This window comes from Aspergillus homomorphus (assembly GCF_003184865.1).
Source record: "Aspergillus homomorphus CBS 101889 unplaced genomic scaffold BO97scaffold_7, whole genome shotgun sequence".
NCBI lineage: Eukaryota > Fungi > Ascomycota > Eurotiomycetes > Eurotiales > Aspergillaceae > Aspergillus > Aspergillus homomorphus.
Window position 1 is genome coordinate 640,804 of NW_020291893.1, and position 22,040 is coordinate 662,843.

Consider the following 22,040-nt stretch of genomic DNA (forward strand, 5'->3'; position numbering starts at 1 on the left):
GGGCATCGAACCAGGGGAGAAAACAGGATTAAGTTGGGGGATCGGTCGATTTGTCCGGGAAGGGAAGGTTGGAACTCAATCATCTCCCGTCAGTCCCGTCAATCCACATGACCGATTACAAAGAACCAGCCCCGTGCGGAATATTAGGCTCGACGCATTCGGGGTAAAAAAAAACAAGGTGGATAACCGTTCCATGGTTAAATTGCTAGTAATATGGATTTGCTAGGATCATGTAGTTGGAGAGAGAACGAGCTCGACAAAAGAGAAGAGAGAGATACAGCTAGGAAATGGTATGAAAGTGGTTGAGCAGTCCCTTGAAGTGAGGATGGTAGAAATGTGGAGAATATGAAGTGGAGAGGAAGAAGAGAAAGAGAAAGAGAAAAAAAGAAAAGCAGATAATGAAAGAAGAGTGTAAAGAAATGACAATGGAAAAGACAAGAGAAGGAACGTGACAAAATGATGATCAGGAAACGTTGAAAACGAAGAGCGAGCACAGAAAGACAAGAAAAGATATCAACCAAATCTATGATGATGCCATGCGAGTCCCAAAAATCGTCCGCTCCCCATTTTATATATTTGCGCCGCTCAATCGACGACAATTCCTAAATTTCCTCATCCATCATGTATGTTCGATCATTGGCCACGCTAAATAGAATGAGATATATGAAAAATGAAAAAATGAGTAAAAGATGCAGCAACACGGCTGGTCGGAAAGTCACAACGAACTAGACAAACAGGGTACGGCAATCGTGATTAAAACGAAGGTTCATGGCGGATGTTCCGAATCCACCGGTTCGTTGAACTTTTGCCGTGCCTCCTCCACCCATAGTTCCAGTCGAAGCTCACCAGCTTCTACCCGGCGGACCGGGACCGTCTTCGCGCGTCCGTTCGACACTTTCGGGGGTGGTGGCTGCGGTTCGCCATTTCTCAGCTTCGAGACCGAAAATGGTGCGGTACACGACCTGAGGTGGACTTTGCCCGGCTCAGCGACAATCCACGTCTGTTCTTCGGTCGTTGATCCTGCGGGAGGGAGGGCGTCTTCCCGCACTTCAATGCACACGGTAAAACTGAATTCGTCATCTCGAGGTAGCGGCGTCAGCCGTGCGCAGGCAGAAGCCAATCGTGCGAGACAAGCGCGAAACTGTGCCTCCAGGTCGACCGTGGGAGGAGCAGGAGCTCGATCGGGCAGGGGGATTCCGGCCTTGGAAGGATCCTCCTTTCTGTCCTCAAAGGTGGTATGAATCTCCCCGGCGGGAACGCGGGGAAAGCCCGACAGATCAAACGCATATCTTTCGAGGGGCTGGTTCGTGCGGAGCGAGGAGATGATGATGCTGACCGCGGTGATCGTGCCTTTCAGGATCTCGGTTCCGACCGCAATGGACGCATCATTGATGTAGTCACACACCTTCGGGTGACGGGATTGTCGGACTGGATAGTTGTAGGCCCGGACAGGCAGAAACGTTGCTCGCGGGTACACTGACCGGAGGAACAGGATCTGGTGTATCGAGACGGTGAGGAAGTTGGTGAAAGATGCCGCCAACGCAGACTGATTGTTGGGCAGCGACTTCGGGGCGGTGACAGGAGTTGAGAACGTTGTCATGGTGGTTGTAACGGAAGGGATTGTGGTACTCTCACTGGCAATAGGCATTGCCGTCGAAGGCTCTGGTATCGTCGTTTCCACGGGAAAAATGGTATTGACGGGATCTCGGAGTAACTGAGTGCTGTTCCACCCTGAGGCTAATCATCGCTCTGCCTTTATCGAGAGTCACGAGTCAATCACTGGTTTTCTCTCCGATGGTGTGCTCGGGAGTTTACTCCATTCTGGAAAATATTCGCAAAGTGACAGGGGGGATTAATTGAGGGGAGAGGGACGGTGGGAAGGGAATATGAAGAAAGAGGGGGAAAGGAGGGGTGAAGAGGGGAGAAACCACAAGACCTCGTTGATAGAGAAGAAAGTGGTTGTTGATACAGAAGGAGGGGGGAGGCGGGGATGGGAGTTGCAAACGATAAGCAATTTGAGTCAGAGGGAAATGCGATCGGGGAGTTGGCGGGGCAAGGGTTTGAGAGAGGGAAATGGGCGAGTAGAGGGAACAGCGAAGGTGAGGATGTAAGTGGAGGTGATTATGGAGATGGTGATGGTGATGGAAGGTAAAGGAAGAGCGGAAAGGGAAAGAGAAGAGAAGAGGGGTGAAAGAGAGAGAGGATTAGACATACGTTGGGTGGACTGGACAACGAGACAAGCAGATCTCAGAGCATGGAGGACTTCTTCTTCTTCTTCGTTCGTTGCGATCGTGACAAACGGCGAGGGGGAGAGAGTGTGTGAGTGTGTGTATTGACAACCCAAGTAATAATCAGAGAGGGGAGAGAAGAGAGTGAGAGAGAGAGAGTAGAGATAATGCGGTGATGATGTTGTTGATGATGATGGAATTTCTCTTTTTCCCCTGCCCTGGTTGGATGTCCTTTCTCAATTAAATTCTTTTTTTAAAAAAAAAAATTGTCCCTTCTTCCTCACAAGTACTGCCTCCCTGAACAACAAACAACAACCACCTTTCCCACAGGATCACTGCAAAGAAAAGAGGATGGAGAGAGAGAGAGAAGGAAAAGGAAAAGGAAAAACAACACGGATGTTTGATATAGCTTTTCCCTTTGCTTCTTCTAGTCTTCCTTAACCTCTTGCGCCAACAGAGAAGAGGAGTGGAGGGTGATATGAAACCGACCCTTTTAAGAGGGGAGGGGGAGGGGGAAGTGGAAGTGGTAAGTGGGCGCGGCGTGAAAGGGAGAAAGAGAGAGAGAAGGAAGAGAGAGAGAGAGAGAGAGGTGGGCTGCTTGCTGCTGGTGCTGCTCTGAACTGTATCGGATTGGGATAAGCCCAAGGATTCCCAGGGGAGCCCGCTTAAAGATCCCGGAGCTAGTGAGGGTAAATTGAGGAGCAGATAGTGAAAGTAAAGGCTGAAATCCGCAGTCAATACAAGAAGCAACAAAAAGAACACCAAACTAAACCGAGAGAGGGAGAGAGAGAGAGGAAATGAGGCAGAAGAGGGTGTAGGAGGGAGGAAGAGAGAAAAAGAGAGAGAGTGGAAGGGGGAGAGAAGAAGGAGAGTTTGCGGGCAACTCAGTCTTTCGGAGGGGAAAGCTTGTCGGGCGACGAGGGAGTCGTCAACAGCAAAAGGCGCCCAAGTCATTCATTCATCTCTCTCTCTCTCTCTCTCTCTACCTAGTACTTCGTGCTCTCTCTCTTTCCACTTCTACTTCCACTTCCCCTCCCGTCACGTGGTTGCGTCATGAGTGTGGATGCTCTGCAGCATTTCAGGCCGATTATTACTCATTACCGACTACATCCTCCCCCCGTTGTACGAATTGGATGTATCCCCAAAATGAGGATTATCATTCAGCTTCCTTCAAATAATTCAGACTACCGTCTCTACTGACGGGGGTTGGGTTAGAGTGGAACGGCATAGAGACTATAGTAATCCAAACAACAAACGGTGTAAGTGAGTAGCAGTATAGAGGCGAAAAGCATTTGGTCATTGTGCATTATACCTCCCCTTCATTGACCATTCAGAGCTCGGAGGCAAACTGCAGGCAAATGCAAAAAAAGAAAACGGAAAAGAACAACAGCACTGACACTAAGATAATTCCATTACAGGTGAGGGAAGGATAGGATAGGATAGGACTTACTCGGAGCGAAAATCAAACACAGAAAAAGAAAACAAAAACCAATATCTGTCTGTATTGACAACGAACAAGATTGGATGACCGGGGGGGAAAAGTGCCCAAAGTTCATCATGAACATTCCCCACTCGTTCTGTGCCGAGCAATAATGCACATTCGCTGCTGAGGACCGCCTCTTCCGTTTTTGCCAGGCCGATCATCTGCTACCAACACTTGACTCGCACCCGCGGAGGTAACAAGGAAAGGCGTGCAAGTCTGCAAGAAGAACAAATGCCAGCCATGGTTGACCGGCGGTGGGTATAAGGAACCAAAGTCTAAATTGTTCCTTCTCATGCTCAGGTAAATTCTTCCCACTGCGGAAATGGGTCTATAACCCGGGTTTCATCCAGTCTTTTCTGGTCTTCAAGGCGGGCAGCCTTATTAGCCCTCCTCCTCCCCGGTCTGTAGATATCAGTCTGATATCACTCTCTGGGTTTGGCTTGACGATCATGGCGAGTGTAGATAATCACCCATTCGTCCTCCGCACTGCTCCTCAAATCCCTTGACTTGGGAGTCTTATTTGGAGCGTTAAAGTTCCACTGCAGCACTTCATCGCTTTCGACTTACATATTTCCCTTCCTCAGCTGCCCGTGTGTCTTACCCGAGGTTGTTGGCCTCATTGGCCCTGGACAGCTGATTTCAACACCTACCTACATAGTTGTATGGGGTAGTAAGGCACATACTACATACCATCTCTCTCCAGGCAATGAATCATTCTACTACTTTCCTGTTTGGGGGTTTGCCGCCCTCAGCTGCTCATCTCAAATAATCAACAGCTTGCCGGTTTCCCCTTCCTTCAGAGAACCCCACCATGATCAACTTACTTACAGGTTACAATTAATCAGCCCCCCATTTTCCCATCAAAAAGTTACAACTTACCCGAAATTCTTTACATAACCATACCCAACGCCACTCAACCCCAAGTACCTTTGTCGTGGTTGCGTACACCAGCTAACACACTTTTGTTGCTTTGCCGGGTACCTTACCTAGTAGGTACAGTGCTTGGAGTACCTGGGTTCGCCTCGAGGATACCCGATAGTTAGATATCAGCTATCAATCAGACCACTCTCTTCCCCTTTCCCCCTGCCCCCTTCCTCAGGGGCATGAACTCGGATCCTAATCCTATTCTACCGAGAAAGCGCCCATGCAGCGACACCAAAAGTTCCTTCCCCTAAACCTTACACTGCATGAACTTCAATCAAAGACCTTATAAGCCATTAACGTTCTCACGTCACCGAATCCCTACATAGTACATCATTCGTTAGGCGGACACTTACCCGCGGATTAGATTGCTCCATTTCTCGAAGTGATCACCGTTACTCTTTCTCTTCTCGAACCCCCCGAACCAGATCTTCTCCACAGGACGCCACAAGCCCAGAGGAGATCCGTAACTCGGGTACACTAACAATTCCCTCTCTCTTTTTTTCTCGCACATTGCTGCCAAGTGCTACTGAACACGCTTGTCGTCAGCTTTTTTCTTCGCCCTCACCTGATCATTATCTCGATTAAGGACCCATGCTGTCCCTTGGCTCACTGCGGGTCACTACATCTGAGCCTTACTCATAAAAACATTTGTATAGTCGGGTAGCCGTACCAACATCATACTCATGTATCTTGTTGGAACCAGCCGAATTTTTGTTCCTTCAATCCCCACTACGTTGCCCCAACTATCACGGCATCCTTGCTCGGGCATATTACACCTTGATTCGCGTAGCAAGCGTCCTACAGTCTTGAGGCTGGCTGGGTGGTATTCGCCTTTACTGCTGATCATTGTGAAGGCTATAAAGCGGCCGGTATCGTCGGGAGCTGGGGCGCGCAGATCTTGATATAAATATCATCGATCGTTGCGGAAGGGCCACATGCTGGAAAGCCTTTTTGGGTTTGCCCTGGTGGGACAAGGTCGAAGTATCATGGGTCAGATGAGGATGGAATGCGATCATAGCAACACGTGATAGTCTTTTCTTTCATTCATATCTGGGGTAAGACGAAAATCGATGGATCTTCCCTGGCACTAAAGGTCTTCGTAGGACGAGGAGGACCACAGAGGTTGGACTTGTATCACAAGCCCGATCGATCTCCTGGTCGTGAGATGTTCTATAAAGTGTGGCTCTATGCGTAACGGGTTCGGTGGTTCCTGAGAAGATCCTGTCATGGATTAGCGCACGATCGGTATCCTGGTCATTCGGAGGTATGGGCTGGCTTCTATGCACTTGGTGCGCGATTCGAAATGCGCCGCTTCACGCCACGGCAAGATAGACGAATGACCTGTGCTATCATTTGTGAAGCACACCATGCTTCGCGAAGAGCAATCTGGCTAGCGCGTTGCTACCTCGACCGAGAAGCATCCATTGGCCAGTATGCCCGTTTCTCCGGCTGAGAAGGTGGTGTCTGATGCCCTACTTCTCCATTGCAGATTATGGTGTAGCTGAACTGATCATAATCCGGCGAGGACTCCCATTAGCAGATCAAGGTAGGAACATAATGAACCTCCATTCCACAATCTTCAACACTGCGGCTGCTACTTCAGACTTCTCTTCTGGCTGGTTCATCGTGATTGATGCGTCTTCCACCCAAACAAAGCCAGATCTGCACTCCAGGACTCGCTTCGCCAATAATCGAACAGCATTGGGGACTTGTAGAGGCTAGACAGAATAATTAACATTTTTTAGAGTCATGTCAGAAAAGAAGAAGACTTCGTCGAAGGTTCAGAGTCAGACATGTCACCAGTTATTGTCTCGGTTGTTGCCCCTCTTTCTCCCCACCAGACAAGCGACAAGTGGGAGAGATCTTCGCCCCTCACCGCCTTTCTTCTGCCGCCCGGTCTTCTGCCCCTCATTCACGGTTGTCGCGACAATTCGCGGTCTGATTTGATCTACCTACTGCTAATTACCACCTGAACCGGTTATCGGGTATCAGAGATCGAGGGGACAATCAACACGCGGGATTCCCCCGGGACATGATCTTCTCTAGTCTCGTACATACTCTTCTCCCTCGACATAAATCCATTCCTTGTTACTTAATTCCTTTCACTTATCCTCGTCCATCATGGAGCAAGAGCTCCTGTCACTGCTGGCAGACACCCAGTCGCCGGTGGCTGATACCAGAAAAGCCGCTGAACTACAGCTTCTCCGTCTCTACCCCAACGAGAACTTCCCTCTCTCTCTTGCTGCGATCGCTTCTCACGACCCTGTTCCCACCAATCTCCGTCAGTCGGCCCTTTCCGTTCTCCGGACTTTCATTGCCGCGGCTTGGTCCCCGGTGCTCGATGAATTCAAGGGTCAGATCCTTGTCAACGACGACAACAAAGTGCAGATTCGGCGTGCTCTATTGGAGCTAGCGACGATCAAGGAGACACCCGAGCGCAAGGTGAAGTCTTCCGCTAGCTTTGCTGTCAGCAAGATCGCCAGCGCCGATTTCCCAGAGCAGTGGCCGGAGCTCTTGCCTACTCTACTCCAGATCATCAATGACACCAACAGCACAGCCACTGCCCTCCACGGCGCGCTCAAAGTCCTTCTAGACCTGGTTGATACCGGCTTCAGCGAAGAGCAATTTTTCAATGTTGCCAGAGACCTTGTCACCTCCCTATTCAATGTGGCTACTAATGAGTCGAGGAAGCCCATCTTGAGGGCACTGGCCGTTGCGGTCTTTCGTGCTTGCTTTGATACTCTGGAGATGGTACTTGAACAACACAAGACGGCCGTCAAGCAGTTCATGGATGAAGTGCTCAATGGCTGGTCTCCGTTCTTCATTGCGACGCTCAAGGCCCCTCTACCACAAGCGCCCAGCGAACATGAAGAATCTAAGGATAGCGAGATTCCGTCTCAGTGGAGAGGCGTCATCGGTTTGAAGCTGCAGGTTGTCAAGGTATATTCCCTTCATGCCACAGACTTACCCGTTCTTTTGTTCTTGCTTTGCTAATTTCATCGTTTCGTTAGACCTTGATGAAGATCCGTATGGTGTTCCCCGGTCTGATGACACCCCAGAGCCCGGTATACTTCTCGACTATCTGGACCGAACTGTCCAATATCCAATCAACGTATCACGGGTTCTATATCGATGAGGAGAGGCAAGGGCGTTTGGAAGACGTAGACGGACTTCCCTACACACTAGACTTCTTGGTCCTGGAAGAATTAGATCTCATCCAGATGCTTTTGAAGGCGCCGCCGGTCAAAGCAGAGCTTCAGCAGCAGCTACAGAACGCTGGACAGGCGGCCGCCACAGCAAGCTGGTTGCCCGAAATCCTGAAACTGGCAGGTTCTTATGCTCAGATCACTTCGGAGGAAGAGGGGCTATGGGACATCGATGTGAATCTCTTTCTCTCAGAAGAGACCTCTGTCACTGCCAACTACACCCCCCGCACATGTAGTGGAGATTTGGCCATCAAGCTGGGCGACTGGCTCAAGGCCACCGCTATCGAGGGTCTGCATGCTCATCTGAACTCCGTGTTCTCCGATCCCTCTTCTACGTAAGCAGCCCTTCTTCAAATGTTTCGCATCAAGGACTAACACTATGTCTGTCTTTCAGATGGAAGGCTCGTGAATCCGCCCTCTACATTCTAAGCCAGCTTCTTCGTGACTTCAGCGAGGTTTCCCAAGAGATTCCCGTCGGGCTCGCCAATGAGTTCAGCAACTTCATCCAGTTCGCGATTCAACAGGAAGAGGAGTTCTTGCGGGCGCGTGGTTACCTCGCCGCTGGAATCCTCTGCCAGGTTGCAGAAGCGTCCTTCCAGCAAACCGCGGTCTCTTATCTCGAGGCTTCTCTCAAGGCGGTGACTGAAGATCCTTCAGAAGTCGTCAGGGTATCCTGTATCCGGGGACTACAGGATCTCATGCCGTCACTTCCCTCCAGCGCCACCGTTCCACTTCAGGCGGCTGCCATCTCTGCGTTGTCAGACTTTATCTCCTCGCATGACATTTCGGAATCCTCTGACAGTGATGATCTCAAGGTCACCCTTGCGGAGACTTTGCGGGATATCATCATTGTTAACCCAAGTGTGGTCCTGTCTTCCAATGCCATTGACGTGCTGTTCAACATTGCCAGTAATGGACCCAACAACTTCCAGTTGACGATGATTGTTACGGAGGCCTTCGAGGACATTGTGGAAGCTGTTGCAGAACAAGGCCCCGAGTCCTTTGTTCGCCTCTGCGAAAAGGTACTCCCATCTTTGACTGGAGCAATTGATGTTGGCAACTTGACTCAGGAAAATGCCCTCACGAATTTCGCCGCGGACCTCATTCGAGCTCTCGCAGAAAGAGCTTCTGAGCCCCTGCCGGCGGGCTTCGTCGAAACTGTTATGCCCAAGTTGAACCGCCTGTTGCTGGATTCCACTGATGGGGAGTTGATTCGTCCTGCCACAGAAGCTGTACGCCACATGCTTTCGCACGATTTCAACCAGTTCGTCGCATGGAGAGATCCTGATAGTGGCAAGGAGGCGACTGAAGTTGCTCTCATCATTATCGATCGTTTGCTGGGGCCTGCTGTTGACGATAATGCGGCAACGGAAGTTGGACAGTTGGCAGCCGAATTGGTCGAGCGGGCGGGTTCCGAGCGACTTGGACCCTACCTGCCACAGCTTCTTCGGGCTGTTGCCCAGCGTCTCGCGACCGCGCAACAGGCCCCGTTCATCCAGAGTCTGATCCTAGTCTTCGCCCGGTTGACGCTCATCAGCGCGCGTGAAGTTGTCGACTTTTTGGCGCAGGTAGACATTGGCGGCCAGAGCGGTCTCCCGATCGTCCTCGGCAAGTGGCTGGAAAACTCGGTCAATTTCGCCGGCTATGACGAAATCAAGCAGAACATCATCGCCCTTGCGACGCTCTACAATCTCGAAGACCCTCGCCTGGCCCAGGTGCAGGTCAAGGGTGATCTCATCATCCAGGACACGGGCCGCATCCGCACCCGGTCCCAGGCTCGCAAGAACCCCGATCAGTACACGACGGTAACCGCCCCTCTCAAGATCATCAAGGTCCTGGTCGAGGAACTGGCCGCGGCCTCCGGCAGCAAGGAGATCGACGCTGCCACCGCGGCGGCGTTGGAGGAAGAGGGCAGTGACGAGGACGACGAATGGGAGGACATTCCGGGCAACACCCTCGACCTCAACCTGGGGATCACGAAGCAGGAGCTGATGGCCTTCGGCGAGGGCGGCAGCGAGAGTGTGTTTGGAGTACGCAAGCGTGACGACGAAACCCAGGGCTTTCTGCTGGACTTCTTCCGCAACGCATCCCTGAAGCCCGATTTCCAGCACTTGTTTGCAGCCTTGACTCCGGCCGAGCAGGAGAAGCTGCACAGCTTGGGTTGATCGGGTGGTCGGTTTTAGTTGTGCATCAAGCTCTTTATCCTGTAGGGATGTGCGCGAATATCCAGTCCCGATCGGATCTGCATGCCGTACAGCAAGTACATAAAAACAATTTAATCACATTTACTGAATGGATTTCTCCCCACTACACTTCACAATAAGTAATGCATTGGAGCTGGTAGAAATGCCTATCATTCTTGAAGCAATAACTGCACCGCGATGAAAGTACCAAGATCAAAGAGCGGGAAGTTTACCGATCGATCGATCGATCGATCGATGTTATTGCAGGATGATTAAACACAAGACGCGGCGAATCATAAGGTATCTGTAAGCACTAACCGAAACAAAGTTATGTTCTGTCTCAACCCTCAAGGTAGAAGCAGAGGCAAGATGTGCCGAGCATGATGAAAGCGAGACTCTTGATTTCATTGCAACGGAAGTTTCCCGAGTCTATTGAGCTTACAGTATCTACATGTGGATACATAAGCAGTGCCAAAGGGGCGAAGATGGGAAGCAAAGACCTTTGTTGGCTAGTAGATTTACTTGTTTACTTGCTTGGGAATAATTCAAAGACTTGCTGTAGTAGGTTGTAGTCTAGCTTTAGATATGTATACCCACTGGCATCAAAGACTAGGAAAACCATCCCGGAGGATTTTAGTGTATGCGTGCCAACAACTTATTGGGGAGGGAAGGGAGGAGGGATTCCGGCAAGTTTTTTGACACACAGAGACAGTGTCACACACAAACAGTAAACACACCACGGAAGGAAAAGATGGATGGACGGGCGGGCGGGCGGGTTTAGCCGTGCGGGGGCATTTTTCTTTTCTCTTGTCAGTTGTCTTGGATAGACTAAGTGGAAAAAGGATGGACTTTTGTTTGCGGTGTTGGTTGGGATTGATTGATTAGGAAATGGTAAGTGAAAGTGAAACATACCTATCTACTCTGGGATGGGAGCCCCCGGACCTATGGATTGGGGGTATTTGGTGGTTTGTTGGTAGGTTGTAGGTTGCAAGATCGGAGTAAGTTTCTACCTAGTGGTAAGCTGAGGACAGTGTCTGTTTGGGCTTGTTGTTATGGACTGTGTCTGGATTTAGGTTGTTCGTGTTTTGCTTTGGGTTTGTGTGGTTGTTGGCTGTTTGGTTGAGGTGGTTCTGGTTTGTTGGTGAGATGTATCCATCTATTAAGCTGAGGCCGTCGCTGCTTTACCCTTAGGGAAGGGAAACTGGGATTAGTTGGCAGGTACTAGGTACAGAAGAAGGGAGGGACTTGTAGATCGGTGCAGACGGCGATCTGTTGGTTTCTGCGGAGGGTTGCTCTACGAGTAGTTACTAGTTGGTGCGTCGGGAATTCCAAATCGTAAGGTACTAAGTCTACTGTAGCTTCTTACCTAAGTTACTGTAGGGTTGGTGTGAACTTTGGAGAGAGGGGGATGTCGTATCCAGCCAATAAGTGGGTTGAATAAGTGTCGGAGAAGAGGGGAGGAGGAGATCAATTCTACCGGTAAGTGGGTTGGTTGTTTGCTGGACTGATCACTGTTCGATCGGTTCTTTAGTTCTCTTTATCTTATTCCTCTTCTATGAGGGAAAGAAAACAGTGAGCAAGAAATGAACAGGAAGAAAGCGAAGAAAAGACAAAACCAAAGGCTGCATGATGGAGATTGAGGTGATTGACGATACCAAGCAAATCACCCCCATTCCAATGGGCCGGGCAGGGCACACCGCCCGCCACCCTCTGCCGGACCCGACACTCTGTCTCTTGGGTCCCAGACCTAGACCCCCGGTCAATGCACGCTCCTTTCAATAAGATACTTTGGACTGGAACTTACACAATCGGTAGTTCTCTGGAATGGTAGACAGGTAAAGTGACTTGGACCGGCCATTCTTTCCTTCTCTTTCCCACTGTTCCTCTCTTCCACCGGTCTTCTGTCCCAGTTTTTTCCTTCTTCCAGTCCTTCTGGCCAGATTCTTTTTCTCTTGTCAATCGCTTGTTTCTTTCGCTTGTACAGTTGACGAACATCTGCCGCTCGTTTCCCTGTCGGTTCTTTCTGTCTCTACTCCCATCGATCAATATGCAGCAACCCAATTCTGATGAACAAATTCAGATTGATGTAAGTCGTCCTTTGTTGCTGCGTTTATTTTCTCCATCTTCTTTTGGCTGTTCCTTTCTTAAGCCCAGTTACTCCATTCTACTATACATTGCCCATGTCTCCGCCGCAGCAAGTGCTGCTCTTGTCGCATCCTCGGGACAATATACGGATCTGTTGCAGCATTGTTCTCTAGCACGTACCTCTGAGTCAATTGAACGGGGTAGTCGATGGCAAAATTCATAAAAGTATAGTCATGATCATGCCACGACGTATGCTGCGTCTACCTCTCTTGAGCCACCCAACCACCGATGTCGTGCTTCATATACTTGCTTTTCCCCCAGCCTTTGTCTCATTGTTCGAAAGACAGCTTTCGTCCCGCATTCTTCCGGTTTGCAGTGCGCACGATGGCACAATGATTGACCGGTTCTAGACCAGCAGCGACGATGACTCCCTCCTCGACGTACAGTCATTGATCGACTCTAGCTTCACAATCTCCTCCACCGTCCGCGACTACTGCTTCGAGAATGGCCGCCGCTACCACGCCTACCGCAACGGCCAGTACCCCATCCCCAACGACGAGGAGGAGCAGGACCGCCTCAGCCTGATGCACGGCCTCTTCAAAGCCATCACCGGCGGCCAACTGCACCGGGCCCCCATCCAGCTGCACGATCAATCAAAGCGCGTCCTCGACGTCGGCACCGGCACGGGCATTTGGGCCCTTGAGGTCGCCGAGGCGTACCCCAACGCGGAAGTCATCGGCACCGATCTCAGCCCCATCCAGCCGAATTGGGTCTTGCCCAATTGCTCGTTCATCATCGACGACGCGGAGAGTGACTGGGCGTTTCCCCCCGAGGAGGCCTTCGACTACATCCACGGCCGGTCCCTCGGCGGCTCGATCTCGGACTGGGAGCGCTTCCTTCGGCAGGCGTACCAACACGTCAAGCCCGGCGGCTGGGTCGAGATCCAGGAGTTCGAGACCTGGATCCGCTCCGACGACGGCACCGACCAGCAGGCCGTGCTGATCCACGATTATCAGCGCAAACTGGACGAGGCGAGTCAGAAGTTCGGGCGGCGCATGAATATCGCCTCAAACCTAGGCGAGTGGATGCAGCGTGCTGGGTTTCAGAATGTTAGGGATGATACTTATAAGGTGAGTTTGACAGTCTACCTCTCCGACATGTCCGTTGCGCAAGTAGACTTATAGTCTTTTCTTGTGCATACAGTGTCCGTTAGGTGGGTGGCCGAAAAACCCACATCTGAAGGAAATCGGTCGTATGGGGAAGATTGCCTTATTCGAGGCCATTGGGCCCTACTCGCTCGCGCTGTTCACCCGGGTCATGGATTACACATACGACCAGGCGCACCAGTATGCGCAGGATGTGCGGCAGGAACTTGTGCATGGCTCGTTCCATATCTATACGTTGTTCCACTATGTGTATGGCCAGCGGCCTTTAGATGAGTGATGACGATGATGACGATGACGACGACGACAGTAACAACAACGAATGATGCATGGCACTAATGACTGGGACGATGTACATGATGCACGGGTGCGACCTGGCGCGGAGCTCGGATCTTTGCTTTTTTTTGTTTCTGGGAGATTCTTTCAATACCCTTGCTGTTCCTAGATTATATACTCCAGAGAAAGTACTTATATACCATTACCCCAGCCTCCCATCTCCAATACCCATGTACATGTGTTAAAGCAGAGAGATACGACAGGCGTCATAATCAACCCTGCAGCGAAAATCCCACCCCATCCCCAGACCCCATAGCCACCAGATTCGCGCGCATCCTCTCTGCGCGCTCCCCGATGCCAAACGCCGCATCATCGCGGCGCACCCACGCACCAACACCATGCTGCAACACAGCCGTCGCCCGCACCTTCCCCGCTGCTCCGCTCCCACCCTCCCCCTCTTCCTCCTCCCCATTTCCCACCTCCCGAACCTTCAACCCAATACTCCCATGCAACGTCAACCGAGGCTCCTCCACCTGCCCCGCAGGTTTAGCCCGATACACCCCACGGTGCAGGATATTACTATCGTAGAACACGGCATCACCCGGCTGCAGCTCAACAACCAGCTGCCCAGGCAACTCCGACGCATAGGGATCCGCGGCGCGCTCGACCTCCGTGCGCACGCGCCGATGCGATCCCGGAATCACGATCAGCGAGCGGTCCTCGCACAGTGCCAGGTTATACTGCGCGTGCGACTGGCGGCCCTGCGGACTCTTCTGGTGCAGGAGCCTTAGCTCTTCGTCTGGCGTCACGTGCTCAGGGATGTCGTCGCGGTGCCACCTGAGCGCGAAATCGTGCGTTTCCGGCGCCACGAGGAGGTTGAAGAGTTCCATTACTAGGGGTTCATTGTCGGGTGCGTCTTCAGTTGAGGGTGAGTTGTTGGTTGGTTGGGGTGACTGGACTGTGCCGGGCGCGCTGCGCACCCCGAGCAACTCCTCCGCTACGGCCAGCACCTTCTCGGAGAAGTAGAAGCGCGCGAAGTCCGCTCGGCCTGGCATCTCTGGGTGCAGTAGGTGCTGCACGCCCCAGATGCCGCCTTCGGAGGCTGGCGGCGCGGTGCTGGGCCACGGTGGGAATTGCTTGGGCACTGTGCGGAAGTACGGCCATTGGCCTGTTCGCGTCAGCTGTGTTGCCTTTGTCGCTATGGTGCGGTAGTGCGTGATTTCTTCGGGGGTGAGGAGGGATGGAATGCGCACGAAGCCATCGCGTTGGAGGGCTGTTAGGTAGGGGGTTGCGGTTGCGGTCATTTTGGTTATTTTCTTTTGGGGGTGGTGGTGGTGGTTTGGCCGTTGGAGGGAGGAGGTTGTGTTTGCAGTCGTTGTGGGAATTGGAGTTGGAGATGAGGAGAAGAAGTGGGGGAAGGCAAATTGTTAATGGGGCTCGGTATATATACGTAGTTTATTTGTTCAGTTGGCATACTACTAACTCACTTGTTTATTGGGGAGGTAACGAAGTACAATATTTGGAGTCACATTTGCGACAATGTCTACTACCACTAAAAGCACAGTCGTAAGCTGTTGGATACTACCATGGTAGTAAAAGGTTACTTTGTGTCGGTAGTGGCTTGTCGGATGTTGGAATTGCTTAAATTGCTTGTCCTGCCCCGCTATGTCGCTTGAGTCAGACTATGCATAGTCAGATAATTTGCGATTGCTATTTGTTTTGTTGCTTTGTTGCTACGTACGCGTAAGTCCAGGAAGCTGAAAAGAAAGGGGGGTCCGGGGGTTCTCCCCCGGGACGCTTTCCTCTAGGTATAGGATTTGAGGTGCTTACTGCTCAGGAAGCTGAAGGAAAAGGGGGATCCGGGGATTCTCCCCCGGAACGCTTTACTCTGGAATTAGAATTGAGGGTGTTGGGAAGCTGCAAATTTACCCCGCGGCGCAAAAGCGATCGATAAGAGAGGCAAAGCGGGGTCGAAAGTAACCATGGAAAGATGGTTACATGTTGTTGTGGTATTACTATTTTTATGTCCTGCTGAGCTAATAGCTTGTTTCAGTCGCTATCCTTACATATTAAGCACTTATAATTCTGTACTCTGACAAGCAATGATCCGATCCTCAAAAGCTACTCGTACTTACTCCATAGTATGACGAAGCGTGTTTGTGTGGCGTGGCTGATACCTGCCAAGCCATTGAAGCGGATTGTCTCAGCCATTTTTTGACTGAGTACTCCGCAACTACACCGCATGGCTACATCATCTATGCTCACCACAAAGGCTGTGAATAACACAGCCACAAGAGGACAAACACAGCAGCAGCGTACTTGGCTGACAATTCCCGAGGCTCTCTCCAATTCTGACAGCCGTTGCAGCATCTAAATAACCATGACAGTCACACTTGTGGCACGGCCAAGGATTTACTCAAACGGGCGGATGGCGGGGCAACTTGGATTTGGCACGCTTTGAAGTCTGGGCAGATTGTCTTGGCTGTGGCTTGCGCTTCTCGCAGATCACCGACAAACCAACTTGCTTCGTGATTTTTCTCTCCCCTCTCTTTTTTCCTTCTTCACCGTCTCTGGTCTCTCTCTCTTTCGGATAATAACTCTGCAGTCTCTCTTCCCGCTGCATGCGCCTGTAGGGACTTCTTTTCCCTCCTTACTGCTTCTATACTCTCCACCCACTCGTGCCCGGAGACCCTGCAGATCCCCCAAGCTATGGCCCCGCGCCTGAACCTGGGCTCCCACGCCCTTCTCGTCCTGGGTCTCTTGCTGGTTCTGCTTCCGGCTCAGACCTATGCCTTTGGCGCTGGAAGTAAATCTCTCCTTCGGGCACTTTTGTTTTCGATTCCTCGCGCGCTGACACCAGCTAGATATCGCTTCCATCTCCGCCGTGGAGGGCAAGAACTGGCGTCATGGAGACATCGAGGATATGCTGAAGACGGTCGCCTTCATCAAGGGCCACAAATGGACCTCCACCATGGTCAAGCGCGTTTACTTTGGGAACTGGTTGCGTGATTAGTGAGTCGGACACAGATGAACCCCGCCTTGTCGCCCACCAACCAACTAATCCCTCTCCAGCTCGCAGGCCATGGACGTCGGCACCCTCAAGAACCTTCCGGCCGACACTATCCGCATCCTTGTCTGGATCTTGTCCTTCATGACCTTTGGATACGCGACAGCGGAGTTTGAGGTCACTTCCGACAGACTTGGTGTTTATCGCCCTGAGGAACATATCGAGTTCGTAACCTACCTCTGCTTCATGCATGCGTGTTGTTAGAAACTAACACTCGTCTCTGAAGTAACCCCAAAGACTACGCCGATAACCAGGATGCCCGGCAGTATGACGAACGCTTGCGCGGGCCGATCCGCCAGGTCGAACTCGACATCGACTCCGAAACCGGCATGAAGAACTACATCGCCAACGAAGGTGGAGATTGGACGACCAGCTCTGGGTATATCAAGTACAGCTTGGCGCGGAGCATCCACTATGGGCGCACTTATACTCACGGCAGAGACAAGGGCAACGAGGAAGACCTTTGCGAGGCTCTGCGCTGTCTGGGCCAGGGCCTTCACACCCTGGAGGACTTCGCAGCCCACACCAACTACTGTGAGCTTGCACTGCGTGAGATGGGCTTCAAGAATGTGTTCCCGCACACTGGTGTCAACACGGAGTTGAATGTTCGTGGTCATCGGGTCTTTCCGCTTGTCACGGGAACCTTTGGTATGGTGGACTTCTTCCATTCCGTTCTGGGAGAAGCCACAGATCATTTCACGCAGTCGGAGGTTAATGAGATGGACATCGCCCTCGGGGATGCCCAATCTAACTCTTCTGCTAACGCCCTCGGTGCCTTCACCGGCTTGTTGGGCAACATTCCGGGAACAAAGGATCTCGTTGCTGAGGCTGAGGAGCTTAAGCGTCGCTCGGAGGTGCAGGAATCTGCGAACCGGGGCGGCGGTGCTCGCGAAGGCTACGGTACTAGCAGGGGGCTCGACGACGACTACGGGTCGCAGCGCTCGCAGGGCTTTGATGATTTTGAGTCGCAGCGTTCTCGGGGCTTTGATGACTTCGACTCGCAGCGCTCTCGAGGCTTCGATGACTATGAGACGAGCAGCTATAGGGCGGGCGAATCAGCGCGGCCTCAGTCTAGTGGAGGATCTGGAGGTTCGGGATTGCAAGACTTTGATCCGAACCAGACGATTGCACAGATCTACCCTATCCTCGAGTTCAGAGACAAGGTCGTTCGCAAGCTTACCTCGATTATCGAGAAGATCCCCGGGCTGGAGACCGTCGTTGAAAAGGTCACGGAGACCCTGACAGTCTTCATCATGTCTCTGCTCGCCCCATTCATTCGTCCCATCATCAATGCCGCTTCGAAGTCGCTGCAAGCCGGCTCGTCCGGTGTGATTGATGCGTCTGGCAAGCATCAGTATGAGCCATGGACTGACCCTGACTGTACCGACCCGACCCACTCCATGTTGTCCAAGGACCACTTTGCCAATATCCTCAACGAGCCCGCCGGTCAGGTTGCGTCTGCTATTCTCAGGTATGTGGCACCGCGTGTCCTCCATGCTTGGGAGAACATCAACATCTCGGAGGAGCAGGTCTTGGAGGATTGCTTGAAGGTGTTCCACCACCCCGCTCTCCGAGACAACCGCAACGAGGCTCACCGGACCATGTTTGAAGCCGTTGAGTCTTGGGTCCAGTCTAGATCAGACAGAGGCTCGAGACTGAACGACATTTTGAGCGCTGAGGGTGTGAGAGCAGGCAAGAATACGGGCGGTGTTCCTCACACCCACGGCGGTGGTGGGAACGCATCGGGACACAGTCAGCAGCAGCATCGTCCTCCGTCCTCGCAGCAGCAGCAGCAGCAGCAGCAGAGCTCTGGCCTTCCTTTTGACATTTCTAGTCTTCCTATTCCTGGGATCTCCAACCTGGGCAACCTCAGCAGTGCTTTCTCCAACCTTGGGGTCGGCGGATCGAGGAACGAGGAGTCGGCGCAGACTGAGAGCTCGTCATATCAGACCTCTTACCAAAGTGAGCAGCGCGAGCAACACTCGTACCAGTCTCAGCAGCAATATCAGGGGCAGTCTCAGTCCACCTATGAGCAGTCCTCATACCACCATCAGTCATCGCGTCCTTCATATGCCGATCAGACTTCCGACTATGAGGGATCCTACGGGCGGCCTCGTCCTCAGGAACGGCGGCCATCCTACCCTGAGCAGTCCTATGGTTCCTACGAGCAGTCTCGTCCTTACGAGTCGCGCCCATCGTACCCCAGCCAGGGCTACGACTACAATGGCTCGCGCGAGGAGTCCCACCATTACAATCAGTCACGCCCCTCCTACCCCAGTCAAGGATATGAGTATGGCGAGTCCGAGGGCGATCACCACCGCCGTCACGGTGACCATCCCCATCATCCCCCCGGTCCTCCTCACCCTGGCCCGCCTTATGGTTCCTACGGCGGTGGATACAACCAAGGCTACGGCTCGGGTGAGTATCGCTACTGAACGGCGTGTACAGCACAAGCTGCGCTCAGAGTAGAGCACGTACTACTATCATCTCAACACTGTTGTCTTCGTTTTTTTATTTTATTTTCCAACCGATCCGTGTATTCCTAGAATGAAACCTCTGGTCAAATGAGAGTTAATTAATGATAAGATAAATCAGCATCTTTTTATTAAATTTCCCTTCTGTGCATCAACCCTCGAGCGTTGTTGAACAACTTGTAACCTGACGAAAACATGACACAAGAATATGAGGTTAAACTAAGATCAGCCTTCAACAAGACCAGCCCGGCTAGCTCAATCGGCAGAGCGTGAGACTCTTAATCTCAAGGTTGCGGGTTCAACCCCCGCGTTGGGCTTTATCTTTTGCTTTTTCTTTCTGGCTGCCCCGTCATATATACCCCGCCCTCGTCCAACCGGCAGGTTTGTTCTCACCCTCTCTTTTTCTAGAGAGGTGTTTTCAGTTCTGTTTTAGTTTTGCATTGACTGTCTGCTCATATCAAAAGTACGTACAGCGCCGACCACTCTTTTTCTAAGTTGGTTATGTCCCATATATGTCCTGTCTGTAGGCAGATACTTCTTAATGGATATATATCCGAACATGGGAACCGTGGTATTCGCACTGTGCCCACCATGTCAGGGCAAATTCACCAACTAAGCGAGGAGGAGAGGTCGCTGGTTATCTCCATGGAGCGGGTTCATGAGTAGTAAGGTAGGTAGGTAGGTAGGTAAGGTCATTCGCTGGGCAGAGCGAGACGATACACAACCCCAGTGTAAAGTCCCGCAGCCGGGTCGGATTTCAAGCTATACAGTTAGAGGACGATTGACAGACTAACTTTTACCAGCTAAGAGTGGGTATAAACTGGAATAGTTACGGTGTGGTATGTTCAGCTGAAGATATAGATAGATATGTATATATTGTATGAGCTCGATCGGAAGGTAACGCGCGCTATAATTATAGGATATTACATAGACCCGAGATATAGTAATCCTCATTGAGGAAGAGTAAAAAGGAGGAGAAAGCGAAACGCCGAGATCTACCCCTGCCGTTCACGCCATATATATCAACGCTGCCGTGTAAAAGTCAAATCAAGATCAGAAGCTGGATGGAGACGATGGAGATGCTGGGTGCTCTGTTGCTGTTGGATATGTGGTCGGTGGTATGATGAAGGATGCTATAGGTGATAGAGTCTAGGAGGATTGGGTATGGGGGATTGAAATCCGGATGGATATACCAGACTGAGATCTATAGTTTCGTCCCCTCTCGGCCGCTATCGCTGAGTCTGCGAGGACGAAGCGGGATGGTGGAGGTGCTCGGTCCCGCGGCGGCAGCGGGACTACTCCCAGCGGGTGTCGCGGTGCGGGCGCCTCCGGTGCGCTGTGCGCCCTGATGCTGATGGAGTCGCGGGTTCAGCAGCCATTGGACCTGCATGCGCACGCTGCTTACTGCGGCGTTGGTGTGGGCCATGTCCTCCTTGATGCGGAGGCACTCGCTCATGATCGCCATGCTGGCGCGGGCGTCGAGGTCCGTGATCGCGTGCGAGAGCTGGCCGACTTCTTCGCGGAGGGACTCGTGCAGGGAAAGAAGGTAGTTGGTTGTGGTCGCGGTGTACTGGTTGGAGCTGTCGATCTGGGACTGGCTGTTCGAGGATGCTGGGTCGTTGCTGCGGCGGGTGGGACTGGAGGTTGTTGCACGACCGTCCGCGACGGGGACGGCCGTCGGTGACTGGGCCAGGGTGGTTCGGATATTCGCCAGCCCATCCTCGAAGATCTCGTTCCGCTGCTTGAGATGGCGGATAGTGAGCTCCAGAGAATCGAGCCGGGCGTTCTGAGCCTCGAAGTACGGGCCCATCGCGATCAGAGGACAGGTCTGTTCGTGCGTGGCCAGGTCGCCACGCTTGAGTTGGATGGGGCAGCCATATTTAGAGGCAGGGCATGCGTGGATAGACTCGGGGCAGGAGTTTGCGTGTTGCTTGAGTTCCCGGCGGAGAATGGAGGTCTGGCAGTCCGGGCAAGTGGTCTGGAGGTTGGGACATAGTTCGGAGAAGTGTTCCTGCGGGCGATATCACGTCAGTAAGCTGCAGGGTTGCGCTGCGACCGATCTGGGGAGTTGCACACCCCGTAGTCTTGTTCCATGATATTCCCCTCACAGCGCGTGCATTGGCGAAGTTCATGCAAGCATCTCCCGTCCGGGTCGAGGCCCTTCTTCCGTGTCTTCATCCCACACGAGCCCAGCGGGCAGTCCATCAGCCTATATCCACAGTACTTGTCGACATGGGTCTGGATAAACACCCTGGGCGCTACCTCCTCACACCCTTCGTTGCGGTATGGGCATCGTACTCGAATCTCGTCGCACATATTGATCAAGAGGCGGGGGAGTTTGAGGTAGACCCCGCCCGTGTGTGTCCGACAGGTGGGACAGGTAAATTCGTCTCGAGCCGCAGCGAAAGTCGTGATGGCTGAGACGAGACATTTCTGGCAGAATACATGGTCGCACTTTAAGCGCACCGGGTGAATGAAGGGGCAGTGGCATATCGGACACATGAGGTGGTCATCGTAGCTGGAAACGTAGTCTAGTGAGCGCAGGTCGACGACATCGTCGCGGTCGCTATTCGATTCCATGACCAACAGGTCTTCGAGAGTGATGTTTGTCATGTTGAAATGGTTTTCTCAGCCATGAGAGGCACCCGGTGTGTTGTAGGTGCCCTGGTCGTGATTCTCCGCCCGTCCGGGAGTCGAGGACGCTGAACCAGGAGAGAGAGGAGATCAGCCGTTCAATTGCCGTTGTTGCGATGGAAGATGAAACGATAGCCCGAAGCAAAGACCCATGAGGGGTTTGACAGATAGTAGAGAAGGGGATGAATGGGGCGAAGGGGTGTTCAAAGAGCGTTGCGAGCCAGCCAGGAAAGAAAGACAGAAGATGAATTGCGGGGAGGGAAACCACATGGAATGAAGACTGAAGACGATTCAATGCGGCGCGGGCGGAGAGCGGC

The 22,040-nt window shown here is 52.3% G+C and overlaps 7 protein-coding genes and 1 non-coding gene across 8 annotated transcripts; 4 read left to right on the forward strand and 4 right to left on the reverse strand.

The window, feature by feature from the left end:
• Positions 1–766: 766 nt before the first annotated feature.
• Positions 767–1,600, reverse strand: BO97DRAFT_412235 (putative mitotic spindle checkpoint protein (Mad2B); the record flags this gene model as incomplete). The annotated part of the gene is made up of 1 exon (XM_025696228.1): positions 767–1,600. The coding sequence occupies one exon, from the start codon at positions 1,598–1,600 to the stop codon at positions 767–769; it is 834 nt and encodes a 277-aa protein (XP_025554107.1).
• Positions 1,601–1,659: 59 nt separating this feature from the next.
• BO97DRAFT_403975 (uncharacterized protein) lies at positions 1,660–2,312 on the reverse strand. The gene has a single exon (XM_025694853.1). The coding sequence runs from the start codon at positions 2,210–2,212 to the stop codon at positions 2,021–2,023; it is 192 nt and encodes a 63-aa protein (XP_025554108.1). The 5' UTR covers positions 2,213–2,312; the 3' UTR covers positions 1,660–2,020.
• Positions 2,313–6,756: 4,444 nt separating this feature from the next.
• Positions 6,757–10,093, forward strand: BO97DRAFT_364429 (putative importin beta-5 subunit; the record flags this gene model as incomplete). The annotated part of the gene is made up of 3 exons (XM_025692542.1): positions 6,757–7,575; positions 7,647–8,176; positions 8,236–10,093. The coding sequence occupies 3 exons, from the start codon at positions 6,757–6,759 to the stop codon at positions 10,004–10,006; spliced, it is 3,120 nt and encodes a 1,039-aa protein (XP_025554109.1). The 3' UTR covers positions 10,007–10,093.
• A 1,978-nt stretch (positions 10,094–12,071) lies between these two features.
• On the forward strand, positions 12,072–13,552 carry BO97DRAFT_339852 (class I SAM-dependent methyltransferase; the record flags this gene model as incomplete). Its single annotated transcript, XM_025691570.1, has 3 exons — positions 12,072–12,110; positions 12,520–13,239; positions 13,313–13,552. 3 exons carry the CDS (start codon positions 12,072–12,074, stop codon positions 13,550–13,552), a joined length of 999 nt encoding a protein of 332 aa, XP_025554110.1.
• Positions 13,553–13,820: 268 nt separating this feature from the next.
• Positions 13,821–14,960, reverse strand: BO97DRAFT_386023 (phytanoyl-CoA dioxygenase family protein; the record flags this gene model as incomplete). The annotated part of the gene is made up of 2 exons (XM_025693508.1): positions 14,037–14,960; positions 13,821–14,003 (listed from the first exon to the last, which is right to left on the reverse strand). The coding sequence occupies exons 1-2, from the start codon at positions 14,850–14,852 to the stop codon at positions 13,821–13,823; spliced, it is 999 nt and encodes a 332-aa protein (XP_025554111.1). The 5' UTR covers positions 14,853–14,960.
• A 1,128-nt stretch (positions 14,961–16,088) lies between these two features.
• Positions 16,089–19,212, forward strand: BO97DRAFT_261206 (Het-C domain-containing protein). The gene is made up of 4 exons (XM_025690908.1): positions 16,089–16,354; positions 16,413–16,560; positions 16,621–16,779; positions 16,842–19,212. The coding sequence occupies exons 1-4, from the start codon at positions 16,258–16,260 to the stop codon at positions 19,048–19,050; spliced, it is 2,613 nt and encodes an 870-aa protein (XP_025554112.1). The 5' UTR covers positions 16,089–16,257; the 3' UTR covers positions 19,051–19,212.
• Positions 19,213–19,333: 121 nt separating this feature from the next.
• Positions 19,334–19,406, forward strand: BO97DRAFT_t79. The gene has a single exon. It is a non-coding gene; the product is annotated as a tRNA-Lys (tRNA).
• Positions 19,407–20,151: 745 nt separating this feature from the next.
• On the reverse strand, positions 20,152–21,912 carry BO97DRAFT_403978 (putative TRAF-like signal transducer). Its single transcript, XM_025694854.1, has 2 exons — positions 21,166–21,912; positions 20,152–21,100 (listed from the first exon to the last, which is right to left on the reverse strand). Exons 1-2 carry the CDS (start codon positions 21,700–21,702, stop codon positions 20,294–20,296), a joined length of 1,344 nt encoding a protein of 447 aa, XP_025554113.1. The 5' UTR covers positions 21,703–21,912; the 3' UTR covers positions 20,152–20,293.
• Positions 21,913–22,040: the final 128 nt, after the last annotated feature.

Bases quoted from the DNA above. Each gene is read 5' to 3' on its own strand.
- BO97DRAFT_403975 (XM_025694853.1), bottom strand. From the start codon at position 2,212: ATGTCTAATCCTCTCTCTCTTTCACCCCTCTTCTCTTCTCTTTCCCTT.
- BO97DRAFT_261206 (XM_025690908.1), top strand. From the start codon at position 16,258: ATGGCCCCGCGCCTGAACCTGGGCTCCCACGCCCTTCTCGTCCTGGGT. The intron at 16,355-16,412 runs GTAAATCTCTCC...GACACCAGCTAG, and splicing joins CTATGCCTTTGGCGCTGGAA to ATATCGCTTCCATCTCCGCC. The intron at 16,561-16,620 runs GTGAGTCGGACA...ATCCCTCTCCAG, and splicing joins GGGAACTGGTTGCGTGATTA to CTCGCAGGCCATGGACGTCG.
- BO97DRAFT_403978 (XM_025694854.1), bottom strand. From the start codon at position 21,702: ATGACAAACATCACTCTCGAAGACCTGTTGGTCATGGAATCGAATAGC. The intron at 21,101-21,165 runs GTGTGCAACTCC...TATCGCCCGCAG, and splicing joins TCATGGAACAAGACTACGGG to GAACACTTCTCCGAACTATG.